General features: G+C 45.3%; 1 protein-coding gene across 1 annotated transcript; it reads left to right on the top strand.

Moving 5' to 3' along the window:
- Window positions 1-768: 768 nt before the first annotated feature.
- Window positions 769-8,243, top strand: Prdm13 (PR/SET domain 13). The gene is given in 6 exon segments (XM_051199913.1): window positions 769-820; window positions 823-897; window positions 900-1,054; window positions 2,479-2,610; window positions 2,957-3,077; window positions 6,538-8,243. Coding segments are annotated over 6 exon segments (2,241 nt in total).
- Window positions 8,244-24,050: the final 15,807 nt, after the last annotated feature.

Raw genomic sequence — 24,050 nt, 5'->3', positions numbered from 1 at the left:
GAGTGCGACCCAGAGCAGTGACGCTCAGCTGGCGTCACCCCCTCAAATTGTTCTGGTGGTTTCATATTTGGGGGCAAATAGGGGTAAAGGGAACAACTAAAGCAGCTCCAAATGGTGGACTGGCCTGAACCCAATCCCTGAAATGGTACTATGGCCGTTATTTTAAAAGTGTAGGTATTTTCTGGTGTTTCCCCATCAAGTACCTGCCTAACTTCTGTATGGCACACGCCAGAAATCAATAGAAGTTAACAAGTCCTCCAAACAGTCTCCATCTCTTTGTTTAATCTCCTTTACAATAAAGCCAAGGGGAGAGAATTAAGAATCTTTGAAGTAGACCAAGGCTCAAAGGAATCAGCCAAGTAGACTTAAAGTAGTCACTTATTTCCCAAAACTGGTTTGTCGGCGAACAATAAAAGGAAGTAAAATTTATGGAGAAATTATACAGTGGATTTGTCACTTAAAATATCGTAACTGTCTCAGGGACAATACCCCATGCTGAGGATTAATGGTCCCGCCGGACCTTTGATTCCCCAGCGTCTTTTCTTCGCCCTTGACAAATTGGATTTTTAGGAATGGGAAGGTCGCCTGGACCATTGTGTGCTAGCCATTCAGAGGCCTCGATTATGCAGGGGGCTGAGGGAACCACTCCATGTGACCCTCTCGGGTGGGACTCTGCAGCTGCTTCACAGCGCAACTCTCTCACCAAACTCCGCGCCCTTGCGCTGGTGGTGCCAAAAGGCGCCCGCCGGGATTGAAAAGGCGCAGTGCATGCCCGCTCGCGTCACTCAGCAGGCAGAAGACGCACGTCGGGGTGCGGCTCCTTCAGCGCATGAGGAGGCTTCTGGTTCTGTCACTCGCTCCTCGTAGAGGACCCTGCTAGCCCCAGCGCCTGCCTGGCGGCGTGGCAACAATGCACGGAACTTCTCGCACTCCGGTCACCAGCGTGAATGCTGACTGCTGCATCCCGGCTGGATTGCGCCTGGGGCCGGTGCCTGGCAACTTCAAGCTGGGCAAGTACCTGTCAGATCGCAGGGAACAAGGGCCCAAGAAAAAGGTACTGGGGCCCTTCTGGATCTCCGTTCCTTGTCGTTCTCCTCCAATTGCTCCAATCCAGGAAAGGGATCGTGAGGAAAAGCGGAGAAAAGGGGTACCTGTTAATTCTGCAGGGTAGAATTATCCGACTAGCCTTAGAATGTTTCATAACTGAGCCGTGGAGAGGGTTGAAGGGAGGGCAGAGCTGAGCCGGCACAGACTCTGTTTCGGTGGGCAAGTGTTTGTAGGTTTGGGGGCCTGTGGGAACTGATGCTTTCCCCAGAGCTCTGGGGATGTCTTCTGCAAGGTGATGATGGCTCCTAAGTGCTACTGGCAAATGTACCTTCACCACTCCCCCACTCTCCCCAGGCATAGGATGGGAAGGACTCCTGTGTCCCCCCCCCTTCTGTTTACTAGTTTGAATCTTCTGTTTTGTTTTAAACAAGTTAATCCCATTTCACAGAGTGGTTAATTCTTGTTGCAGCTCTTAGTTCCTGAACTAAACCAAGCCCCCATTTGCTTGTAGGTTTGGGTAGGAAATGCAGAGAGAATGAGCCAGGTGGTGATTGATTTTGATACCAGTTGAGAGGCAGTGGAGAACCCCCCCCCCACGGAATACCCAGTTGGGACCCTCAGAGTCCGAGATGCCAGCTGAGAGGCATCAGGGACAACTTCCCAATACTGATACCCCCCCCCCATCTTGATCCCTGACCAGAGGGGAGATTTAAAAGCGGATGGTGGGGGATGCCTTAGCAGTCAAGGACTGGCAGACAGCAACTGGGAAATTAAGTCAAAAGTTTATGGGGGGAAAAAAGGAAGACTTTGGTTTTAGCAACCACCTAAAACTTTCTTGTAAGAAGTGTATCTTGTGTGTCTGAGGAGCAGGTCCTGCACCTTCCTTCTGGTGCTGGAAAGGCTCCTGTCTCTCCTTCTGGTCACCCGGTTTTGTAGCTAACCACGCCTCTCTCTTTAAAAGCGATTTAATTGCTTTTAAATGGCCTGCTAGCTGCAGGCAAAATTTCTCTGAGCTGGCTTTGTTCTGAGCATTTCACCACCGAGTTCACTTGCACCTAGGAGCAGCAGTACCAGAGAAATGGAGGGTTGAGAAACAGGATAGGAGGGCTGCGCCAGACGATCTTGGAGCCCAGAACTGCTTGTAGGGAGAGGTGGGGAGTGTTTCACAGCCGGATGCATCCCGGAGCTCTGAAAGGATGCCTTTTTCAGCTGGTGTTTCCAAGGTGTGTGGTGGTGGGGTGGCCAATGGTCGAGGTGCTCCATCCTCTAAACTGGGGGGCCCTAAGGATTTATTTTTCTAGCCGGTCATAGAGTTTGGGCCAAAGAGGATACAACCATTTTCCTGAGTTGGGTGGGATGGAGGTCAATCTTTCCTCTGGGCTGTAAAACTGGCTGTGGCCGGTGAGGAAGTGACCACTGCTTGTGTTACAGGTGCGCATGGTGAGAGGGGAGCTGGTGGACGAGTCAGGGGGCTCCCCTCTGGAGTGGATAGGGTTAATCCGGGCAGCCAGGAACCCCCAGGAACAGACTCTGGAAGCTATCGCAGATTTACCAGGAGGACAGGTACTGTCAGTGCCCCTCATCCTTGTCAATTCCAATTCCATCTGCAAATGGTCCTCCCTAAGGCAGCCAGACATTTTATAAGCAAAGAACTTTGAAAGGCAAGAGTTTTCTCTTTAAACGTGTCAATGACCCTGTAAGGAAGATACTTCTGCTGTGCCTTTTGAAGAATGATGGATGGGATTCATAGCTATCCAGTAACTTCTCTAGGGCCACGGTAGCAGCATTTGAACCTTTATTCTCAAGCACCAGGAAATAGAGAATATTGCTATTGCTGTTTTTGTTTATTATTATTATTATTATTATTATTATTATTATTATTATTATTATTATTATTATTACATCCCAGATCTTCTATCGAGCATTGCGAGATGTCCAGCCAGGAGAAGAGTTGACTGTGTGGTATTCTAACTCTTTGGCTCAGTGGTTTGACATACCCACAACTGCGACCCCGACTCATGATGAGAAAGGTACTGCCTCTGAGAAGGTCTCCCCAACAGTGAGGGTGAGCAAGAGTAGAGTCCAACTCTGCTGGGTAGTGGGAGGTGGTCCCAGACCTGGTGAGTCATTGGGAGCTGCTGTGTCAAAACCATTAGCAAACGGTAATAAAACTGGGTAATAACCAGGTCCTCAAAGGCAGAGACTACTCCTTAATGAACCTCATGGTTTCATTCTTTCCTATTGCACACCTCAAATGACAAGCATTTCCTAAATGAAGAACCAGTAAAGGAGACTTGATATGCTACAACTGTTACATCTTGAGTTCTAGACACCAAAGCTTAAACCAAGCATACTTTTTTTTTTTTTTTTTTTTTTTTTTTGGTTTCAGGGTGCTCTTTCTCTGTTAGTTTTTCAGGAGAGCAATGTCTTTGGCAGCATTTTAGAAGCATTATGGTACTTACAGCTGGTCCCTTGGCAGGTACTAAAGTCCCTCCTTAAAATGGTATTTGTTCATTTCCCCTCACCAAGTCTACTTAAATGGAATCTGGGATGTATCCCAATTTCTTCTCAGATTTATTTGGTTCCTTCCAAGCCAAGAGCCAATTCATGCAAATTAAGGGGCAGCAACTAAAAAGGAACACATTTCAAACCCTCCACTCTGCCACACAACTGTGAAGGTCATTTCCTGTGGGAAGAAGGCTGGGAGGCTCTAAAATAGTCAAGGTCTTGAGAGTCCCTGCTCATCTTTCATCAGGCCCCTCTGGCCTTCTCCCCCCCCCCCCCCGTTAATTGTTTTAGCTTGTTCAAATTTCTCCCAAGAAGCTATTTATTTATAGACTACCAAAAAAAAAAAAAAAAAAAAGTGTTCCAAAATAGTTTAACACAATCTCCTCCGGAACTGCCACTCCACTGCATCCATTTAGAAACAGGTAAATATTGATAAATGTGTGGTAATTAGGACACACTTCATGAGCTGGACAGGTTATTTAGAGAAATGAGTCATTTTACTTCAAAATACTGATGCCTTCCGTAAATCAATTCTACTTGTTTTAAAATAGATTTGTATGTCCGATATTCATAAGAATTATCTTAACCTAGTTTGTTCCTTGAATGACAATTTCAGAACTTTTTGAATAAGTTCTTCCAGTAGTAAGTACAGCTAGCTGTCTCATTGGGGAACTTTCAGACTGGCCACTACTCAACAAATCATGCCAACCATTTCTGCACAGAATGTTTTTCCATAAGGACAACCAGAGAAAAGTTACTTGTTTAACCTGTGTATTTTATTATAGTCAACTCGTTTTATAAATGCCATATGGCAACTGATAATAATAAAAAAAATCCATCATTTTACTGCTGGGGAAGCCTGTTTTGAACCTGACATTTCTAGACTGGGCATGTCTGAAGTCTTTAAAATTACACGAGGAGGAGAAGCAAAGTCATTTATGAAGCGTGTTGGATTCAACTGGCAATAGCTGAACCTTAGGGTCTGCAGCCCCTGTTGATGAAGATAAACTGGGAAATGGATGTGTCAAATTACCCCCCCCCACACACACACAGGTACACACACACACACACACACACACACACACACCCCACATGCACGTGTGCACCTTAACTTTTGGGAAAAGGAAGAAATAAGTAGGGATCACATCTCTTTTTACAACAATGGCTAACTTCAAATATCTTCAATTTTATAGAATATGTTATTGCCCCTTCATTTAAGAACCAAATGTACTTGGCTTTGCATTGTTGTCAGGGTCATTCTAAAACAGATTGAAAACTCTTGAAGAATTGCTGTGGCAAAGAAGTGTCTGAACTTTGAACATTCCAAGAATGCCAAGGGGTCACCTTCCTCTTTTTCCAGGAGTTGCTTTATGTAGAGGTTACACAGGCAGCAGGAATATTGAGATGCTCTTGTGTAAGTGTTTAATAAATAACTGGCGTAGAGAATCATAAGTAAATCCTCTGTCCCCCCCTATTTCTCCCAGCTCTCCTTTGCCCTCTATTGGAATATACTGCTCCCCTCCTTTGCCAGTCTTGTTATACAGCACTGGCTGTCCTGGAATTTACTATGTAGACCAAGCTGGCCTTGAACTCACAGAGATCTGCCTGCTTCTGCTTTCCAAGTGCCAAGATTAAAGGCAGGCACCACATTGACAAGCTCTGCAGTAATGTTTTAAAGTGGCAGAGCCTGGAACTAGCTTGTAGATCAGGCTGGTCTTGAACTCACAGAGATCCTTTTCCTCTGCCTCCCAAGTGCTGGGATTAAATGCATGTGCCTTTAATCTGTCGAATTTTAAGGGACCTACAATATACTCTGGGCTTTCCTTGAGGCCCAATCAACTGCTTTCTCACGGACATATTTAGTATTGTCAGTCAATCACTTTAAAAAACATTTTGCATTTGTATGCACAGCAGTACATAGAAATTAGTTTCTAGCACCTGATTAGTAGGTATCTATCTCAAAAATGCCTCTCTGGATTGTGTTCAAAGACTCTAGAAAACCAAGACAGTTACAATGTAAGAGACACTAAGAATTGAGATCATGCAAGCACACTGCTCTCGCACAGTAGGAAAATCTGCACAAAAGCAGAGTACCTTTCTTGTTTTTCTCTATTTATTACAAGAGATGTATCTCGCTTTTCTAAGCTTTATCTGCTGCACCTATGTAGGAGTTAATTAACTTCCAGGTAGAACTGATAAGACAATGTTAGCACTATCCTTCTCAGAATATAATCATTAGTCATAGAATATCAGGCCTTTTTTTTTTTTTTCTTCAGTTCACTCCAACGAAGGTAAAAAAAGGACACAAGGGTGCGAATAGTCTTGAAGGATAGCAAGTCGCAATCCTTATGTGGGGATTCATTTGGTCACGCTCCAGGAAAACCTCGGGCAAGTGTTTAAGTCTGGGAGGGGGTAGAAAGGACGGAGAGCCCACACAAAAGACATTGTTATATGAAAAGGAATGATTACATATGGCCCATACATACAGGATATTGTCTCGCCTGGTAATGAGGCGCTCACGACTATTAGATTGGCCTTTGTTCAGTTTATCCAAACTCCTTGACATACGCCACCTATTCTGCAAACGCCAACAGATGGGCACAGGCACAGCACAGCCTCAACACTTGATTTAAGGCAACAGCTGCTCTCTGCTCTTCCCAGTCAGCCTTCCTGAACCCTGCTCTTCCAAAGGAGATTTGCTATGAGGGCTTGGAGGAAGTCTTCATTGGAAAGGCCCAGGTCACCCATTTTGCTGTTTGAGTAGGATGGAGGTGACAAGGGTTGGCCATTTACACGCTTTGGGAGGGTTTGCACACCTTGATAAGGTCTCTGAACTTTATCTCTTGGTCCTAAGACCCTTACCCCCCTCCCCAGCGATGGTGCCACATCGTGGGTCAAAACCTGAGCTTTGCCTGGTGCGCTGGCACTTTCCTCCTGTCTCCTTTTCTTCTCACGGGGTTACTCTCCCACTCTCTTGGCCAGGAGAGGAGCGCTACATCTGCTGGTACTGCTGGAGGACGTTTAGATACCCTAACAGTCTCAAGGCACACCTGCGTTTCCACTGTGTGCTCAGCGGCGGCGGGGGCCGCGCCTTCCCGCATCAGGAGCACGCGGCCAGGCCCGGCGGTGGCCCGGTGGCAGAAGGCCTTGGCTTCCCCCCGAAAACCACCGTTCCGGACTTGACCTCACCTGTCCAGGCAGGCGCTTTGCGGCCCCAACCACAGGCCACTCAACTCGCCCAGGCCTTCGGGGCGCGGGAGAGCATCAAGCGCGAGGCTTCCTTGGCGCCCCCGGCCACCTCACCGTCTCCGGGCAAGTGGGGAACTCCCAGGAAGGGCAAGGAGCAGCCAGAACGCTCCCTGGATGCGAGCGGGATGCCCCGCACACACAGTCACTTCCTGGGCATCGTGGGCGGCTCCGCACCCGCCGCCGCCGGCGGCCTGGCTTTCTACCCCGGCGTGCGATCAGCTTTCAAACCCGCTGGCCTGGCCCGGGCAGCCGCGCAGGGCGACCCCTACCGGGAAGAGGGCGGCGGCAAGGGACCCGGGCTGGCCCTGGGCCGGCTGCTGGGCGGGGGCCGGGCGGGCGGGCGAGCCGGCAGTGGGGAGAGCCCAGCTGGCCACCACCACCATCACCACCACGCTCATCACCACCATCACCACCCCAAGTGCCTGCTCGCGGGGGACCCGCCGCCACCCGGTCTGGCCTGTCCCGGGGCCCTGCGAGCCTATCCCCTACTGGCGGGCCACACGGAGGAGGTGTCCGCCTTCAAGCACGTGGAGCGCGCCCCGCCCGCCGCTGCCGCGCTGCCCGCCGCGCGCTACGCCGCTCTCCAGGCACCCGGGATCCCCCTGGAGCGTTGCGCGCTGCCGCCCCTCGACGCCGCCGGCGGGCTCAAAGCCTACCCCAGCGGCGAGTGCAGTCACCTGCCCGCCGTCATGCCGGCCTTCACGGTGTACAGCAGTGACCTGCTCTACGGCACCCCTGCTGCCTACTACCCGCTCAAGCTGCACTTGGGCGGGCTGCTCAAATACCCCGAGTCCATCTCCTACTTGAGCGGGCCCGCGGCGGCGGCGGCGGCGGCGGCGGCGATCGGCCCCGCGGAGCTGGGCTCCCTGGCCAGTATCGACCGCGAGATCGCCATGCACACGCAGCAGCTGTCGGAGATGGCGGCCGGGAAGGGGCGCGCCCGCCTGGACTCGGGGTCGCTGCCTCCGGCCGTAGTGGCGGCGGCGGCTGGCAGCGGCGGCGGGGGCACAGCCGGCAAGCCCAAGACCGGCCACTTGTGCCTCTACTGCGGCAAGCTGTACTCGCGCAAGTACGGCCTCAAGATCCACATGCGGACGCACACCGGCTACAAGCCGCTCAAGTGCAAAGTGTGCTTGCGGCCCTTCGGCGACCCCAGCAACCTCAACAAGCACATCCGACTGCACGCGGAGGGCAACACGCCCTACCGCTGCGAGTTCTGCGGCAAGGTGCTGGTGCGTCGCCGGGACCTGGAGCGTCACGTCAAGTCCCGCCACCCGGGCCAGAGCCTGATCGCCAAGGCGGGCGACGGCCCGGGCCCCGAGCCAGGCTATGCCCTGGAGCCTGGGGATCCCAAGAGCGAGGATAGTGATGTGGACGTCTGCTTCACGGACGACCAGAGCGACCCTGAGGCTGGAGGCCAAGGCCAGCGCGACTCCTAACGCCTCCAAGGAAGGGGGGAGCGAGGGGCGTGGACAGACTAGAGTGAGGTGGTGACGAGAAGGACTTGGGTGAAACGGTCGTTATTCTGGGGAGGGTGTCGGATTTGGAACAGTGAGCCGCTCCAGTTCCGCAGTGAGAAAAAAGCAGCCAAGGAACAGGCTCTCCTCAATTTAGGCCTCTAGACAGGGGCACAGCCCCTCCCCCAGCAGGCATTCTGGTCTTGGGGTTCAGCATCACAGCAATTCAAGTATCTCACTGCCCCAAGAGGGGATAATTTTAACCGCCACGCATTTTAAAAAAGTTCTTTTCGGTGGAGGGAACCGTGCCTTTTGAAAAGATGTTTCGCGTGAATCTTATGTTAGCGTTTCACTGAGTAGGCAAAAAACAGTAGATGTGACACCTGCACACTTGTTTCCGTTTTTTATATCCGTTCTCCTGTCAAAGGCCACTCCTTGCCACGTTGAGTATACTGTGGTAGTGGATATACAAATTGGTCAAGTTGCAATTATTTATGAGAACATAATAATAAATAAATAACGCATGAATCTAAGAGCACGCAATATATAAAAATTTAAACAATGTCCTATTTGGTAGAGTCCACAAATGTGTATGTTGTTTTATAATGAATGATGTACAGTGGATACAGTACTTAGCTCTTGTTTCCATTTTGTGCAATCTTTAAGAATAATAAAGATACAAATGGGAGTTCAGTTATTTGGCAACTTCAGAGGATCCTTCAAAGAAGTAGTCTAGTTCGAAAGCCACCTTTGAGGAGACTTCACAACAAGATAAGTCACAGAAGATTTATTATTCCCAGAATTAATATTACTCAGGGTTGAACAGACCAGGCAAAATGCACTGGTTTTAAAACCATTGTTTTTATGTTCACTTCCGGGACCTTGGAGGAAAAGCAAACAAGACAAAAAAAAAAAAAAAAAAAAAAAAAAAAAAAAAAAAAAGAAAGAAAAAAAGAAAAAGAAAAAATCCAGGGAACTACTATCAGTATTTCTTGTTGTCTACCATTTTAACAGAGCTTACTTTGGGGATAAAATGGAGGATATTTGCTCCGAGCCTTTTATGAACCTCTCATTTTAGTATTAACTCAGCAAACAGCAGAGGTGGCTGGAGGTGCAACAGTTTCCAGCTTTTGCACTTCTTCCAGTAACTTGGTGCTACCAGTTTTGGTCCCATTAATTTACAGAAGAGGAAATGTAAGGTCACAGCGTATAGACAATAATCAGCAGCAAAATCGTTAGTGGTGACTGTATTTGCTATTTTTAAAAAGTGGTGATAGTTATACAGTCTATGAAGACCCCCGCCTCTAGAAGTAGAGAATTAGGCTCTAGTTAAAGGCAGGTGCATTGACGGCCCAGGTCTTCAGTAGTTTTCTCAGAGGTTAATTTAACAAATTTTGTAGGTCAGCAGACTCTCTAGACAGGGATTTGATGACCACATTCACCCAATCTTGTCCTTTGAATCCTTAATTCTGAATGCTTTGCAAGTCCCCAGTGCCTGATTGGAAACACTGCAGTGGCCACTAGGAAATTGTCAGGAGCATTTTTTGATGGGAGGCATATCACAACCAAGAACATTTGATTTCCATTAATGGTGACTTTCATAAAGATTCCTTCCACGAGGAGATGAGAAGATGTGTGCTGGGAATTACAGGCTTTTAGTGTTAGCTGGCTAGAGATTGTCTTGTGTAAGAGAAAACATAAAGACAGGTGGGGAGACAGAGATAGAAATGCACACACACGCACACACACACACACACACTGCGAGAGACACAGGAAGACAGAGAAACACAGACAGATAGGCAGGCATATTGTGGGCATAATGATAAGAATGTGTTTGTTGAGGAACTATTCTGTGCTAGATTCATAGACTACTTGTATTTCTGTCCTCTCCGTAAAGGCGATTCAGGGATGGTCTTGATACTGGTGATTGGAAGTGAACCTAAGCATTTTCTTGCTAAACTTAGGCTCTATAATTCAGTTTTCCACCACCTGCTTAGTCATCATGTTGTCCTTCGTAGTGTTGTCCTTTATAACAGTAGTAGTTATTTGAAAGCAGAGGCATCCTTGGGTGTAAGGCTGAAAAGAATTTTGCCTTTTTCTTCTGAAATCAGATCGTGTAAAGTCCTGGAGGGAAAGTTAGAAATCCAGATTTGAAACACAGGAATATTGCTAGAAAAGTACAACCTGCACTTCAGGTCCTGGATCAGTACCAATTGCTCTAACTTTTGTGGAAAAATAGTCAGTAAGCAAGCAAGTTAAGAATTGTTTGATTAAATGAAATACATGAGAATTGATAGTGATTTATAAAACAAAACTCCAGCCACCTGTTTCTCCCTATTAGAATAAATTATAACATTAAAAATTAAACATAGAGTTACAAAACTCTTAACTGCAGATTGTAATTCTCCATAGCTCGACTGAGACAATCCTGCTATTTGTTCACGAATGAATTTATCTCTACATTAAAGTCAAATCAGCAAAACACAGGCATCCGAATGCTTTCTCAGCTTTTTCTTTTTTTAAGGTTTGTTTTTGTTTTTTGTTTTTGAGACAAGGTTTTGCTATGTGCTTTAGACTGGCCTTGAACTCAGGGAATCCTCCTGCCTCAATCTCCCCAGTGCTGGAATTCCAGGCATGTGTTCCTTTCTCCTTACTCCCTTTTTACTCAGTAGTTCTTATCTTGGTGACCCATAACTCATTTTGAGAACAGTCCTAAAGGTTCTGAATATTTCCTAGATTTTGACAGAATATTCTGTGCCACGCTATGAAATATTAATTTAAAAAAGGGAGGATGGTTCATGCCTTCCTGAATCGAAAGGCTCCCGATTATTTAGCTTTAGTTAATTTGGATATTGAAAAGTTTTGCTAACTTAAATACATCAGATACATCTGAATTTTGATTTTGCCGTTGGCACTTATTAGCGTTGTATTCTGGGCCAGACCCTCTATTACCATGTTTCTTCGTTTGCAACACAGAGTTACATAAAGCAATAGGATAGTTTTGATGCCAGTAAGAGGCTCAGAATCATGCCCGGTGCACGAAAGCCCTGGCTTCTTTGCTTTCACATAAGGAGAAGGGCTGACACAGAGTTTTCTAAGCACTAACAGCTTGTACAGGACACCGGCGTTGTTCTTCTAGCTCTGGGTGAAGCCACACCAATTTCAGTAAATAGAGGCTTCCCAAACTTCGAGAAACATCTTCAGACTTCTTGTTTGGTTTCCACTTTAAGCTCAGAAACCAGTTCCAAAGGACGGTGGCGGGGAGAGAACGCTATTTTCGTTTGCAGTGTCTAACTTTTGAAAAGCTTGGTGGGGCTCTGAGGGTTGAGTTGACACACAAACACAGGGAAAGATGAGCACATGCACACTTCAGGGCAGAGGGAAGCCAAGACTCGGAGAAGTGCAGTCGGTCTGGCAGTGGTGGGCAAAGTGCTTTTAGTGTTTTATACTCCTTTTGAGCAAGAGAATAGTTAGCGCCGCTAAGTTGACCCGAATGGGCTGTCATTGTCATTACTCCTAGAGCTCCCATTGGCTCATCCCTTGTAGACCGGGCTGCAGTTGGTGGCGGACCAGCAGTGTGCAGGAGCCTGGGCGGCAGCCGCGGCTTCTAGAGCCTAGCGGTGGCATCCTGACTGCTGAAGGCACGGCTTCAGCGACTCAGCCTCGCTCTCCAAGTACAGGAGTTTCCATGTTGGGCAATGGAATGGGAGTTAATTTGAGAGAAAGTCCCCTGCGACCCGCAGCAGGCAAGCAAGGGGTCACAGCAGCCCGGCTAGTCTCAGTTCCCGGCCCTGCCCGGGCTGTGGTGGGGAGCTGAGCACCAGCGCCCTACGCCCTCGCCATCTGCTGCCTCCCCAAAGGGAAGAAGGCAGAGGCACCCACATGCATGGTCCAGGTCATGTGTGACCCTTGGCCACCTAGGTGTGAGCAGCACAGCAGGACAAAGTGTTTAGTTCCAGAAGGAGCTCTGGGCATGCTTGCTAGGAACTGGGCGACTTTCCTATAAAAGATGAGTTGTGAGCCACTGTGGTTTAACTCAAATTAGGAGAAAACGTGCGTGCGACAGACAACTTGTTAATGCCTTTGGCTTGGAAACCATCCAAAGGTCCAACAAAATGGGACCAAGATTAGGTGGATAGCCCCTTTAAAAAACACTGATTTCATTACCAATACAATGTGTTAGTTATGCGTCAGTGTTTTATGTAAATAGATAAAAACCTAAAAGACAAGTTTGTTGAAAAATGTAAAAGTCATACATGCCATCAAGGGGAGATTGGGTTATTTGAGTTAAACAGATAAAGACAAAGGTTTTTCATGTAGCGTGAATAAATTTAAATTTAAATTTCGTTTAAAACGAAATATATAAACCATCTAAATATCACGTGTTCATATTTTTTCCTGTCCATGTGCACATTTTCATAGTTTTTGATTGAATACATGGATGCAAATGCACATCCTATTTTTAATATTATCGGTGTAATAATGTTCTTGAAGTTACTTTAAATAGTGGATTGCTTAAAATCTAAGGTTCTATGACAAGTTGTATCCACTGAGATATAGACTAGAAAGCTGTGGGTGGAAATGACTTATGTGACAGGAGACACATCCAGAAGACATGCAACAGAGATGGCTTTACATAAGACAGTGAAGGCCAAAGGCTTCTTTAAATCTTTTTTTATTTTATTCACTGAAAATGAAGCAGGAAGATAAGACTCTATATCTGACAGTAAGAAGTTCATTCCGGTATTATTATTACCGGAAGGAAAATGGAGACATGACCAGGTCAGATTCAAATTAACTTGGGGGCATTGGACCACAGAAGAACACATCTGTGAGCAGTAAGATGCTTTCAGGTATGCTAACAGTCACTCCGATGAGTACTGAGTCAATGTGCACTGTCGCATTTTATAAGCACATCTGTGGTTTTCAGAAAGCAGGAGAAAGAAATGTCTTAGCAATCAAGATGACGTCGAAAATGTACAGGGAGATGATAGGATAGGTTTTCTAAATTATTTAAGGCTAACAGGATATAATCTGGTCCCAGGGTGCTGGCTTTGGCATCAATAGATATTTGTACAGATGTTGTTCCCTCTGCTTGGAAAACCAGTTTGTGCACTAAACTGAACTGTGACTTGGGATGCTATAATTTTATATGTTGGTCAATGTTCTCATATGAGAGAGAGAATCAACTTTGTCTTAAAACACTCAAAGCATTAAATATTATCCCATTTCATCTTTGTAACAATTTATGTCTCAAGTGAGGGAAATGAATCATACGTTTCACAGCCAGTGAGGAGTTTCCCCAAGATTCACTCCTTTTCCTACTGATCCTGCAGGCTTGCTCTTAATGGAGTACACATGCTTTCTAAACACCATTTCCTGTACAGATGGCAAAGAGATATTTGAAAAAGTGCTCAATGTCTTTCAGACAACTATAACATCTTTGGTCACAGGAGTGGAAATAACTTTTATCAAGAAAATGACATCAAATGCTCGTGAGGATGTGGGGCCCCTTACACACTACTGGGGGGGGATGTAAGCCAGTGCAGTCATGGTGGAAGTCAGTGTGAAGGTTTCTTCAAAATCTAAAAGGAGCCAGTATACGACCCAGGTATATCACTTCTCAGTACGTAACGCAAAAGACTCTTGAGTCAACATAGCAGGGATATATTTACATATCTCCTTTTATTAATGTGTTATGCATAATAACTAAGAAGTGGGACCACTTGTCAACAGATGAATAAGGAAATGTGGTGCATATACATAATCAATTTTTATTCAGTCATGAGGAAGTTATAACATGACATTTTCAAGAAAATGGATACCATTACATTAAGTGAAACAAACTAGACACAAAGACAATTACTGCATGTTTTCTCTCATATATGGAACACAGATTCCAATTTGCATGTTATATGGACACCGATGCATGTGTGTAGGCCGTGGAAATAGAAAGGCAACCATGAGAGAAAAAGAAGGGTTCCTAACGGAGAGGGTAGGGAGGGAAGACAGTAATAGTACTCATGATGAGAAAGCATGAGAGGGGATTGCTCAGGGGAGCAAAAGGGCTGTCAGGCAGCCGAGAGCTGGGGGCATGGAGGATGCTGCCAGAGGGAGCAGAATCAGAACGAAGTATACTGATAAATATGTTGAAGATGTCACAATGAAACTAACTTCTTGTATGTTAATTGGAAATACAATAAGAATATGATGCCATGAAACATTACTATGTGATAAAGGGGGTGATGGGAAATTAGCAAGTTGTGAGGAATGGCGATGAAGCATTAGTGCTGGGTTCCCAAGCTTCACAGCTGAAGGCAGAGTTAAATTCAGTGTTAACCACAGAGACAGCTGACCTGAGCAAGGGGGCAGCTCATGGACCCCAGTCTGACAGCTGGGGAACCAGCATAAGACCGAACCAGTCCCCCTGAATGTGGGTGTCAGTTGGGGGGGCTGGGCAGTCTGGTAGTGGGGCCTCTGGTAGTGGAACCAGTATTTATCCCTAGTGCACAAATGGACTTTAGGAGATCATTCCCCATGGAGGGACACTCTCTCAGCCTAAATACATGGGGGGAGGGCCTAGGTCCCACCCCAAATGATGTGACAGACTTTTAAGATCCCCCCACTGGAGGCTTAACCCTTCCTGGGACTGGATGGGGGGATGGGAAGAGGGATTGATGGGGGGCATGAGAGAGGGAACTGGGATTGGTATGTAAAATAAGATTGTTTTTAATTTAAATAAAATTTTATTTAAAAAAAATTAAGGGTCAACTTTGGCCTGGGGTCATTTGAGTTCTGGCATGTCCCTATAAAGTTCACTTTAGTCCAATATAGCCTCATTTGATCATGTTAAATACAGAAATACGCAAACAGGATTGGGTCTAGATCTGCAAATGTACGATAGCTTAACTCCACTTAGACAGAAAACACTCATTTCCCATTCTCCTAGTGTCTTTTGCGATTGGAGCCTGTCTGTGATGTGTTTTAAAGTTGAAATGCTTTAGGTAGCAGGCTGGATTCCAGGCAGATTCTAGGTGGGGCTTGTGGGTCTGATAGAGCTGATGGTGACCATAGAAAGAGAACTCAGGGGCAAACTAAAAATAGGATACCAGGCCCATAATCATGGAGACAGATCCCAGCAGAGGCAGAACTTTTATAGGTAATGGTGGGAGGACAGGGCCTTGCTAGAACCTGAAGCCTCAGCTTTGATAGAGCTGATAGAGACAGAGATCTTAAACCAAGTAGAAAGACTATTATTATTATCAAAATTAGTGTATGTATGTGTGTGTGTGCGTCTGATTGTATGCATGTGCCTAACATGCTCAGGAGATTTTAGGAGACAGAAGATGGTATTGATCTCTTAGAACTTGGGTTCCAGTCTTGAGCCTCCAAGTGGGTGCTGGAATCTGGACCTAGGCCCTCTAAAAGGAGTAGCAACTGCTCTTGGCCATTGACTCATCTCTCCAGCACAAGGATTTGTGTTAAAGTTAATTTTGTGTTTTAATTTGGTACTGACTCATATTTTGAAGGCCAAGTTATAAATAAACATAAACTTGGAAGTCTTAATTCCACCTAATTTCTATTTTGTGTGTGTGTGTGAGACAGCCCATGGTTAACCACACACATTTAATTCACGTATTAGGAATCTTGGTGTCAAGAGACTTTAGAAGACTTGTACATTATGTTGTGTTCACTTTTAAAGTATGTTGTGTTCACTTTTAAAGGGGGGGGCCCAAATTCTGTAGTTTCAGAAAACAGGTTACTATCATTTGTGTGTGTGTGTGTGTGTGTGTGTGTGTATGCTCATGTGCCAGAAGTTGAGGTCATGTTTCTTCTTTAAATGCTTTCCATCTTATTTTTGGAAACAAGGAGCTCCCAGCTGAGTTTGGCTGCCTGTCTAGGGAGCCTTAAGAGTTCTCTTGTCTGTCTTCCTTGTGCTGGGGTTTCAGGCATGGGCTCTGTACAGGTTTACATAGGTTCTGGGAGATGGAAGTCAGGTCCTTATGCTTGAACGGGAAGCATTTTCTTTCTTTCTTTTGCAGACATAAAAAATCCTATATGGTGGCCACAGCTGGAGCCTGGTCCTCTGAATGGAGACTCCGGAGTGGGTTTTCAGGAGATCATCAGTGAATTCCTGGTAGAGACTTGGTGAACAGTCTCCTTCTAGAGACTGAGGGTCAGGTAGCTGTAGGTCTTGGAGGCAGCATCAAAGACAGTCTTGGCCAAGTTGCCTAAAGTGGCAGTGTTGCCCCTGGCTGATGTGTAGCAGACATCCTTGGCCATCAGCATCAGCTTCTTGGCCACAGGGACACAGGTCATGTTAGTTCTTCTAGGGGACAGGGAGGAGGCACCTCAGTGCCAAGCCATGACAACTTTATTATTATTATTTTAGAAGATCTATGATTTGTATGAGAATTTTGCCTGTATATGTGTGTATATCATTGTATATGATGGAGGATGTCAGAAGAGGGTGATAGATCCACTGGAACTGGAGTTGCATATGGTTGTCAGTCACTGAGTGGGTTCTGGGAAAGGAAACCAGGTCCTCTGCAAGAGCAGCCAGTGATCTTAACCACTGAGCCATCTCTCCAGCACCAACACTTCATTATTTTTTATTTTATGATATTTTGCTTACTTATTTGTGTGTGTGTGTGTGTGTGTAGGCACATGTATGTCATGGCATATATGTCTAAATCAGAAGACGACTTGAAGGAATCAGTTCTTCCCTAGTGCTGTGTAGATCCTGGGACTTGAACTCAGGTCAGCAGGCTTTACTGGGAGGCACTCTTACTTAGCCATCTTGCCTGCCTAGCAAGTACATTATGACTGGTCCTCATTATTATTTCTTACGAACTCCAGTTTTTCATTTTGTTTTATTTATTATTATCGTTATTAGTATCGTGTACACATAGTGTATGTGAGTGTTGGCATGCTCTTCAACACATATGAAGGTTAGACAACAGATTTCAGTAGTTGACTCTTTCCTTCCATAGTAGGTCCTAGGGATCAACCTCAGGTTGTCAGGTTTTTGTGGCAAGTGCTTTTATCCACCAAACCATCTTACCAGTTCTAGTCTTTGTTTTTGAAGTACAAATAACCAACAGTGTATACTCCTCTTTTCCTCCTTGTTATAAAAAGAACTTCCTCTTTCCTCTCTCTCTTTTGCTTTTGTACAGCACCCCATTGTGTAGGTGTACAAAGATTATCTAGCTAGTTCTCCTATTGATGGACATTCAGATTGTTCGAATGTTTCAGTGGATAATTAATGCTAAGTAATTTTGTAGAAAGGCTGCAGGTGTGTGTTAGAAGGTATTATTGCCACCAGGACAGCAGGGTTACCCACTGAGAACAATGGATCAGAGCAGTGTCAGAAGTGAATGAAGCTCTCACTGAAGGATGCTGGGACAGCTATTTAACTGCCATTCTCTCTATACTTGGGTTTCAGTCTTAACTATACACACAGTGAGACACCAGTAGGCAGTAAAGCCTCTACTCCATTTTCGTTTTCTTTTCTTTTTAGGATTTGCCAAGAATCTGTGAGACTCCTTGATTATAGAACTGTATCTTTCTAGGTCAAGCAATACTTTATTTTGTTTATTTTTAAGACATGGTTTCTATAGCCCAGGCTGGCCCCAAACTCACTGTGTAGCTGAGGATAGCCTTAATGCCCCTACCTCTGCCTCTCAAATTCTGGGATTACAGATTATGCCATTACATATGGCCACCATGGGGATTTCAAAGCTAGTTTAACATGGAGAAGGAATGTTTGCATGCACATGCATTTAAACATTTCAAGTTTTTCTTTTCCCCATGAATACTATTATTGGGTTAGTTTCCTCTGATGTAACCATTGGGACCTAATATTTAAAATGCCACTGGAATTATTATGCAGGCCTGAAACTGGATGACTGCAGTGTGGGTGTGTGGTGAGTAGCAGGTACTGAGTACAACCCCCACCAGCTGTAGAATAGCACTCCAGTAGGGAAGCAAACGAGTGCAAATGAGATGTACTTGGCCATGGAACAAAGATGAAAATGACATTCACTTGTAAATGAGTTTTCTGTGTTTGATGTAAACAGAATGACATGCATTCTGTAGGAAGACCTCCACGACCTTAGGAAAGTAATTGAATATGTTACACGAGGCTGCACATGTTTCTTACAGTTTGATCATTATTAATGTATCTCATGACATAACAGTCTTTAGGTTTATAGTTTATACACACCTCTTTTCATGATTTTCTATTGTAGGAGATGACTCAAAAGACACCATGAGAAGTTTCTCTTTGAACATCCCTGGAATAAATCTTAAATCTGACACCTTGATCATCGATTGGGGAAGAGCCAATCTGATAGGGTTAGGATGAAGAAGAGTGAGACCAGCCCCTTAGCTTGACCATTTATTCCCAACCATGGTCCTAACTTACACATTTGTTTAAATACTGTAATGACTGCTGTGTGACTCTGCTGTCTGAACCATATTCATCTCTCAACAACAGTTTTAACTCTCTCCTCATTTCTCCTCATTCCCCTAGGGAATGCTAGCCCTGAAGGCATTTTATAAGAAAGTAGCAGTTTGTGCCCAATACATGTACTTGACAAAATAAAGTGACTGACTATAAAAGACCACTTGCAGTGGAGATGGGTGGGGGTGTGGGGTGAGGACTGCCTGAATGCATGTGTGTGCAAAAAGCAACCTTGAGCTCAAGGTTTAGTGAGAGATCCCTTGTCAAACAAGGTGAAGAGGAAGTACTGAAGACACCCAAGGTTGAGCTCTGCCCTTAGCATCTATCTTAAAAGGCGGGCAAGTTACCTGCTTCAAAGATGAAGGGACATGGAAGGCCATTTCTAAGAGACAGAATAGCATGAGTAAGTGATTGAGTGGGGAGTCAGTACGGGTGGACATTAAGAGGTGCAAACATAGCAGTGCCATTTGGAGGCAGCGGCAGGCAGGCAGGCATTGTTCACAGATGAGTGTCCTACTGCAAGAAGTGTGTTGTGTGCTTTTGGTATCCTGGTTATGCATCTTCCAAGTTGGGAGAACCTGGCAAAATAACTTAAAATTTTTATGCTTCCATTAACTCATCTGCAAAATAGACAGAATAATGACCTTGTTTTGAGGCCCCTTGTGAAGTGAAATACAATTCATTTGTACAAAGAATTTAAAAACATCTTGGTGAATTATTTCAGAGAAAATGAATAATAATTATGTAGGTCCATAAAGGAAGAGGCTTCTGGAAGGTTTAACCTGGCCTGGGTAGCTTCATGTAGCAAGAGGATGATGGTTTTGGAGGCAGCTGCAAAGAGATAGTGGCAATCAGAACGTAAAGGTGAGAATAGAGTCCCATCTTACAGGAGGCTACTTTGGCAGCACTTGTGACTATGGTGTAGAACATGAGAGGGAGTAAGGAGTCTTACACATGAGAGGCAGTGTGGCAAGGTACTGCCCAGGAGAGTGTGGACAGGGATCTTAGGGAAAAGAGAAAACTGAACAAAGCAAATGGACACTAAAGCAGCTTTAGTATTAAAGGCAATCTAGGATTATTTAAACCGCGGACATTATAGTAGAGTGTGAAGTAATGTGAACTCCAGTAAGACAGTGGAAGTGACAAAAGCTTTCGATGAGGAGGTCTGACTAAAGGTTTCCAGGAGGCCAAGGGATGGCCCAGTGGATAAAGTGCATGCTGTGCCAGCATGCCGCCCTGAGTTTGGATCCCAAGCACTGAGGACAGAAGCCAGATGTAGTGGTTCACACTGAAAGACCCGTGGAGGGCATGGGCCCTCACGCCCCGACTCAGGAAAGGCGGCCCCCCAAATCACTCACGAGAAGCGGTCTTGATGCAAAAGCATGAGGTCTTTTATATTCCAGTGCACTGGGGTCCGCAGTCACGCTCCACGTGGGGTAGAGGACTGGGAACCCTGGGTACAGGATTCAGACAGCTATTATAGGGTTACAACAAAGCCCCCGCATTACAAACCAATCATCTCACAGCATCCAGTGTGGACCAATCAATTTGAACTATCCAAGCCCGTGCTTTGCCCAGGAAGTCTGCTTTTGCTAGGGCTTCTGGGTAGTGTGGCGCGGCTCATTTCCTGTTCACATTCACTCACAGGTGCTGTCGATAAACCCACCCTGTCGTAAACAGTGAAGAATGACCTTTTGCCTACTCACTGCTAGGGGGCAGAGTCTAGGGAAAATTAGGCTAAATTTTTCCATCCTTACAGCACCTGTGATCCCAGTACTGGGGAGACAGAGACAGGTGGATCCCTGGACTCCTTGGCTAGTCAGCCTAATTGAATTTGTGAACTAATTTCAGTGAGAGACCTCATCTCTAAGAGCTATTGTGGAAGACACTAAGGCTGTCACACAAATACTCAACGCATGAGAATGTGTACTCATCGGGAACACGCACACGAACATGCAATCCTCCCACACAAAGATTGTCTATTACGATGATAACTACATGAGGATATGTGTTATAAACGAAGATTGGAAAATTAAAGGCGAAACTTTGGCATCACATGGGCTGGGCATATATACTTCCCATTGAGCTTGCTGCCTTTTGGTTTTCCTATAGCAGGTCTGGTTTTACTGCTTTTACTCAGTATTTGCTAACAGATTTCAAAGCATGCTATTGTTCTTATAACAAGTTAGCCCTTGGTGTTTTAGCATGCATAGTACACCATCAAACGCAATTAATTCCCTAATAGCATCTGATACACAGGCCACAGATAACTTTTGTAATTTCCTTCCAACATGAAGTAACTTGATAAAATTGTCCAGCCCAGCGAGGTTGTTTTCTGCTGCGCAGAGAGCCCTGAGGTCGGTCACCAGGGACAGTCTTCAGGCTGCTGGCTGGGAAGGATTGGCCATCAGCAGCCCCTCCCCCTCTGTGTGGAGGATCGAGGAGGAAGAGGGCAGCTGGCTCAGCGATGTGGGAGGAGTCTACAGGCTCTTAGTCCCTTGGTGCCAGCTGGCAGCAAGCAGCGGGAAAGCAGCCAGTAGGTCTGTGCTTGGGGTGAGGAACTTTGCCACATCGTCTTTGTCAAGCCAGTTGTTCGGGTCCTGTGTTTTCTCACAGAGCTCCCCCTCTTGCTTGGTGACAGTCCCTAACCATGTCCCCAAGCTGCTGACTCACCTTCTCTGTGGATTGTATGAATCATTGTCTCTTAATTAACTGGACCGTTTGAATTAAATCGGGTCTTTAAGCAACGTCTGTAAGGAAGGATGTGCCTGCTTAATTAAGTTGTCAAGAATATCCGGTAACCCTTATGAAACAACAACAACAACGCAAAGCACACCAGACCAAAACAAACCACCAAAAGCAAAACAAGGCAGTCAAGCAACCCAAAATTTAAGGAGAACTTCCCTAGATATCACAAATTAGAGGAAAAAAGGTTAAAAAGACTTTTCTTTTGATGTCTTACTAATCTTGTTACATTTACTTCTGTGTAAATATTTCAAAGTTCAAGCTCCCAACAATGCTGTCTACCTGACTGAACTGACAAATATTCCTGATACCATCTGATCCCCAGCCCACAAGGATTTGTTTGTGGTTATCTTGAATAGTTTCTTTCTTTCTTTCCTTAATAGCTGAATTTGGCATTTAAATAAAATCTACACATAGCATTCCTTTAATATTTTTTTTTTGTTGTTCTTCAACACATTCTTCTATAAATAGGCATTAACAACTAGAGAACTGTTTAGATTAGCATTTCACTTGGGGAACAAGCAAATATAGATAGGGCTATGAGGTTCCTATGCTTGCTTCATTCTGCGAGGCAGGTAATGAATGCTCCAGTTTTAGAAAAAATAACTATTAAATTCAAGGGAAGCAGTCTCTCTCTCTCTCTGTCTCACTTCCCCTCTCTCTTTCTCTTCTCTCACGTTAGGTAATAAAACAGGTTCTCAAACATGTTAGGTTTGACCACCTAGAGCTACGTTTTGAGTCCAGTAAGTGTGTATGTGTGTATGTGATGTGATGTGTGTGTGTGATGTGTGTGTGTGTGAATTCATGTGTGTGCTCTCATGTGTGTGAACTGGTGAGTGAGTGTGTGTGTGTGTGTGTGTGTGTGCGCGCGCGCGCACGCGCGCGCAATGGCATATTTGTTGAGATCAGAGGGCAATCTGGAGTGTTGGCCCTCATCCTTCACCTTATTTGAGTAGGGTCTCTTGCTGCTCATTGCTGAGTATGAGTGTTTGAGACTATCTGGTCTGAGAACCTTTAGAGATTCTCTGGTGTTCATCCTCACCTCACTGAGCCTTATCTGGATTACAGATATCTGTCATGAAGACTTCATGTGGGCTACAGGGATTCTACCTCAGGGCCCCCAGCCTGCACAGCAAGGACTTCACCCCATGAACCACCTCCACATCGTGTAAGCCTCTTTTTAGTTCATGTTTCTTGGAATTTCTTGATGAAATTTGCTTAGATCCATTCTTTTATTTGGGCTCAAAAACAATAGTTTCCAAGAGCTGCTCTTCTTTACACAGTTGTTGCTTTTTTTGACATGCAGTGTCTGTATTATTGCCACCGCCGACTTTACTCTTCCTTCCCCCAAGAGTGGGCTCTGGTCAACGTTCTGGCTTGTTCTGGCTCTGTGAGAACTTGGCTGCTCTGATTCTAACTCTGCTTTGAGGAATGGCCTGGAACCAAGGTTTTGGCGGGAACTTTCTTTCCCCATCTACTCCAAAGTGTTGAGTAGCAACGTCGTAGACAGGGCCAGAGTTTTGATGTCTCTGTGACCTGAGCTGAGAGTTGCTGGAAAGGGAACTCACTCGTAGGCATACTCTGTTCTTCTCCAACTCTAGTGTCTGATGTATTATATCTCCTCCAAGGGCCTCAGAACTGCAACCAGGTCATAGAATGACATTGCCAAGATACCAAGAGATGAGAGGAGAAAAATCAAACATTATTATATTAGCAACAATACACTTATTTTGTTGACTGGTTGCTGCCAGCTGTGTCCGTGGAATATATATATATATATATATATATATATTTTAAATGAACAAGGGATGGTTTATTTGTAAGCTAGAACTGGTTCCAACCAGAAAAGATAATGTGCTGCTTGCTTGGAGTGTGTGTTTAGCTTTTATGTGGAAATCTTCAGGAATGAAGATGAGGGAGCAGAAGGCAGAGAAACCTTGAAAAATGGGTGAAAACAAGTTACCTGCTTTATGCATTTGTTGAAGATGGCATGCTCCCCTGTGACATGATAAATAAAAGGTCCACAGACAGATACTAGGGTTCAAGCTTCAAGATGAAGAGCAGGAAAGCAAAGCAGATGGCCACTAGCTCTTACCTCTACCTCAGCTCAGACCAAAGTGGAGAGCCTTACTGCTCCCAACCTCACTGCTCCTCAGATTCACTCAGACTGCTATGTTCTTCTCAATGTGGCTAGAGACTAACCCTGAGACAGAATGCCAGCTCTGAGACCTTGCTCCTGTCTTATATACCTCCCTAATGCTGGTATTAAAGGCTTGTGATTCCAAGTGCTGAGATCATCATTGTGTGAGCAGTTTTTCTTTAGGACTGGATCAATTTTGTGTAGTCAGTGTGGCCTTGAACTGACAGAGATCCTTCTACCTCTGAGTCCTGGGATTAAAGGTGTGTGCCAACACTACATAGTTTCTATAGCTAACTAGTGTGGCTGGCTTTGCAGACTGATCTCCAGTGGCTTTATTTTAGGTCATAAACAATATATCACCACACTCCCCAAAGGTTTCAGTTTTAAAGGCTTGGTCTCTAGGGTGGCACTATTGGGAGGTGTCATTAGGAGGTGGGAC

Source organism: Phodopus roborovskii, unplaced genomic scaffold (assembly GCF_943737965.1).
Source record: "Phodopus roborovskii unplaced genomic scaffold, PHOROB, whole genome shotgun sequence".
Lineage (NCBI taxonomy): Eukaryota > Metazoa > Chordata > Mammalia > Rodentia > Cricetidae > Phodopus > Phodopus roborovskii.
This window is presented reverse-complemented; position numbering and strand designations above follow the sequence as displayed.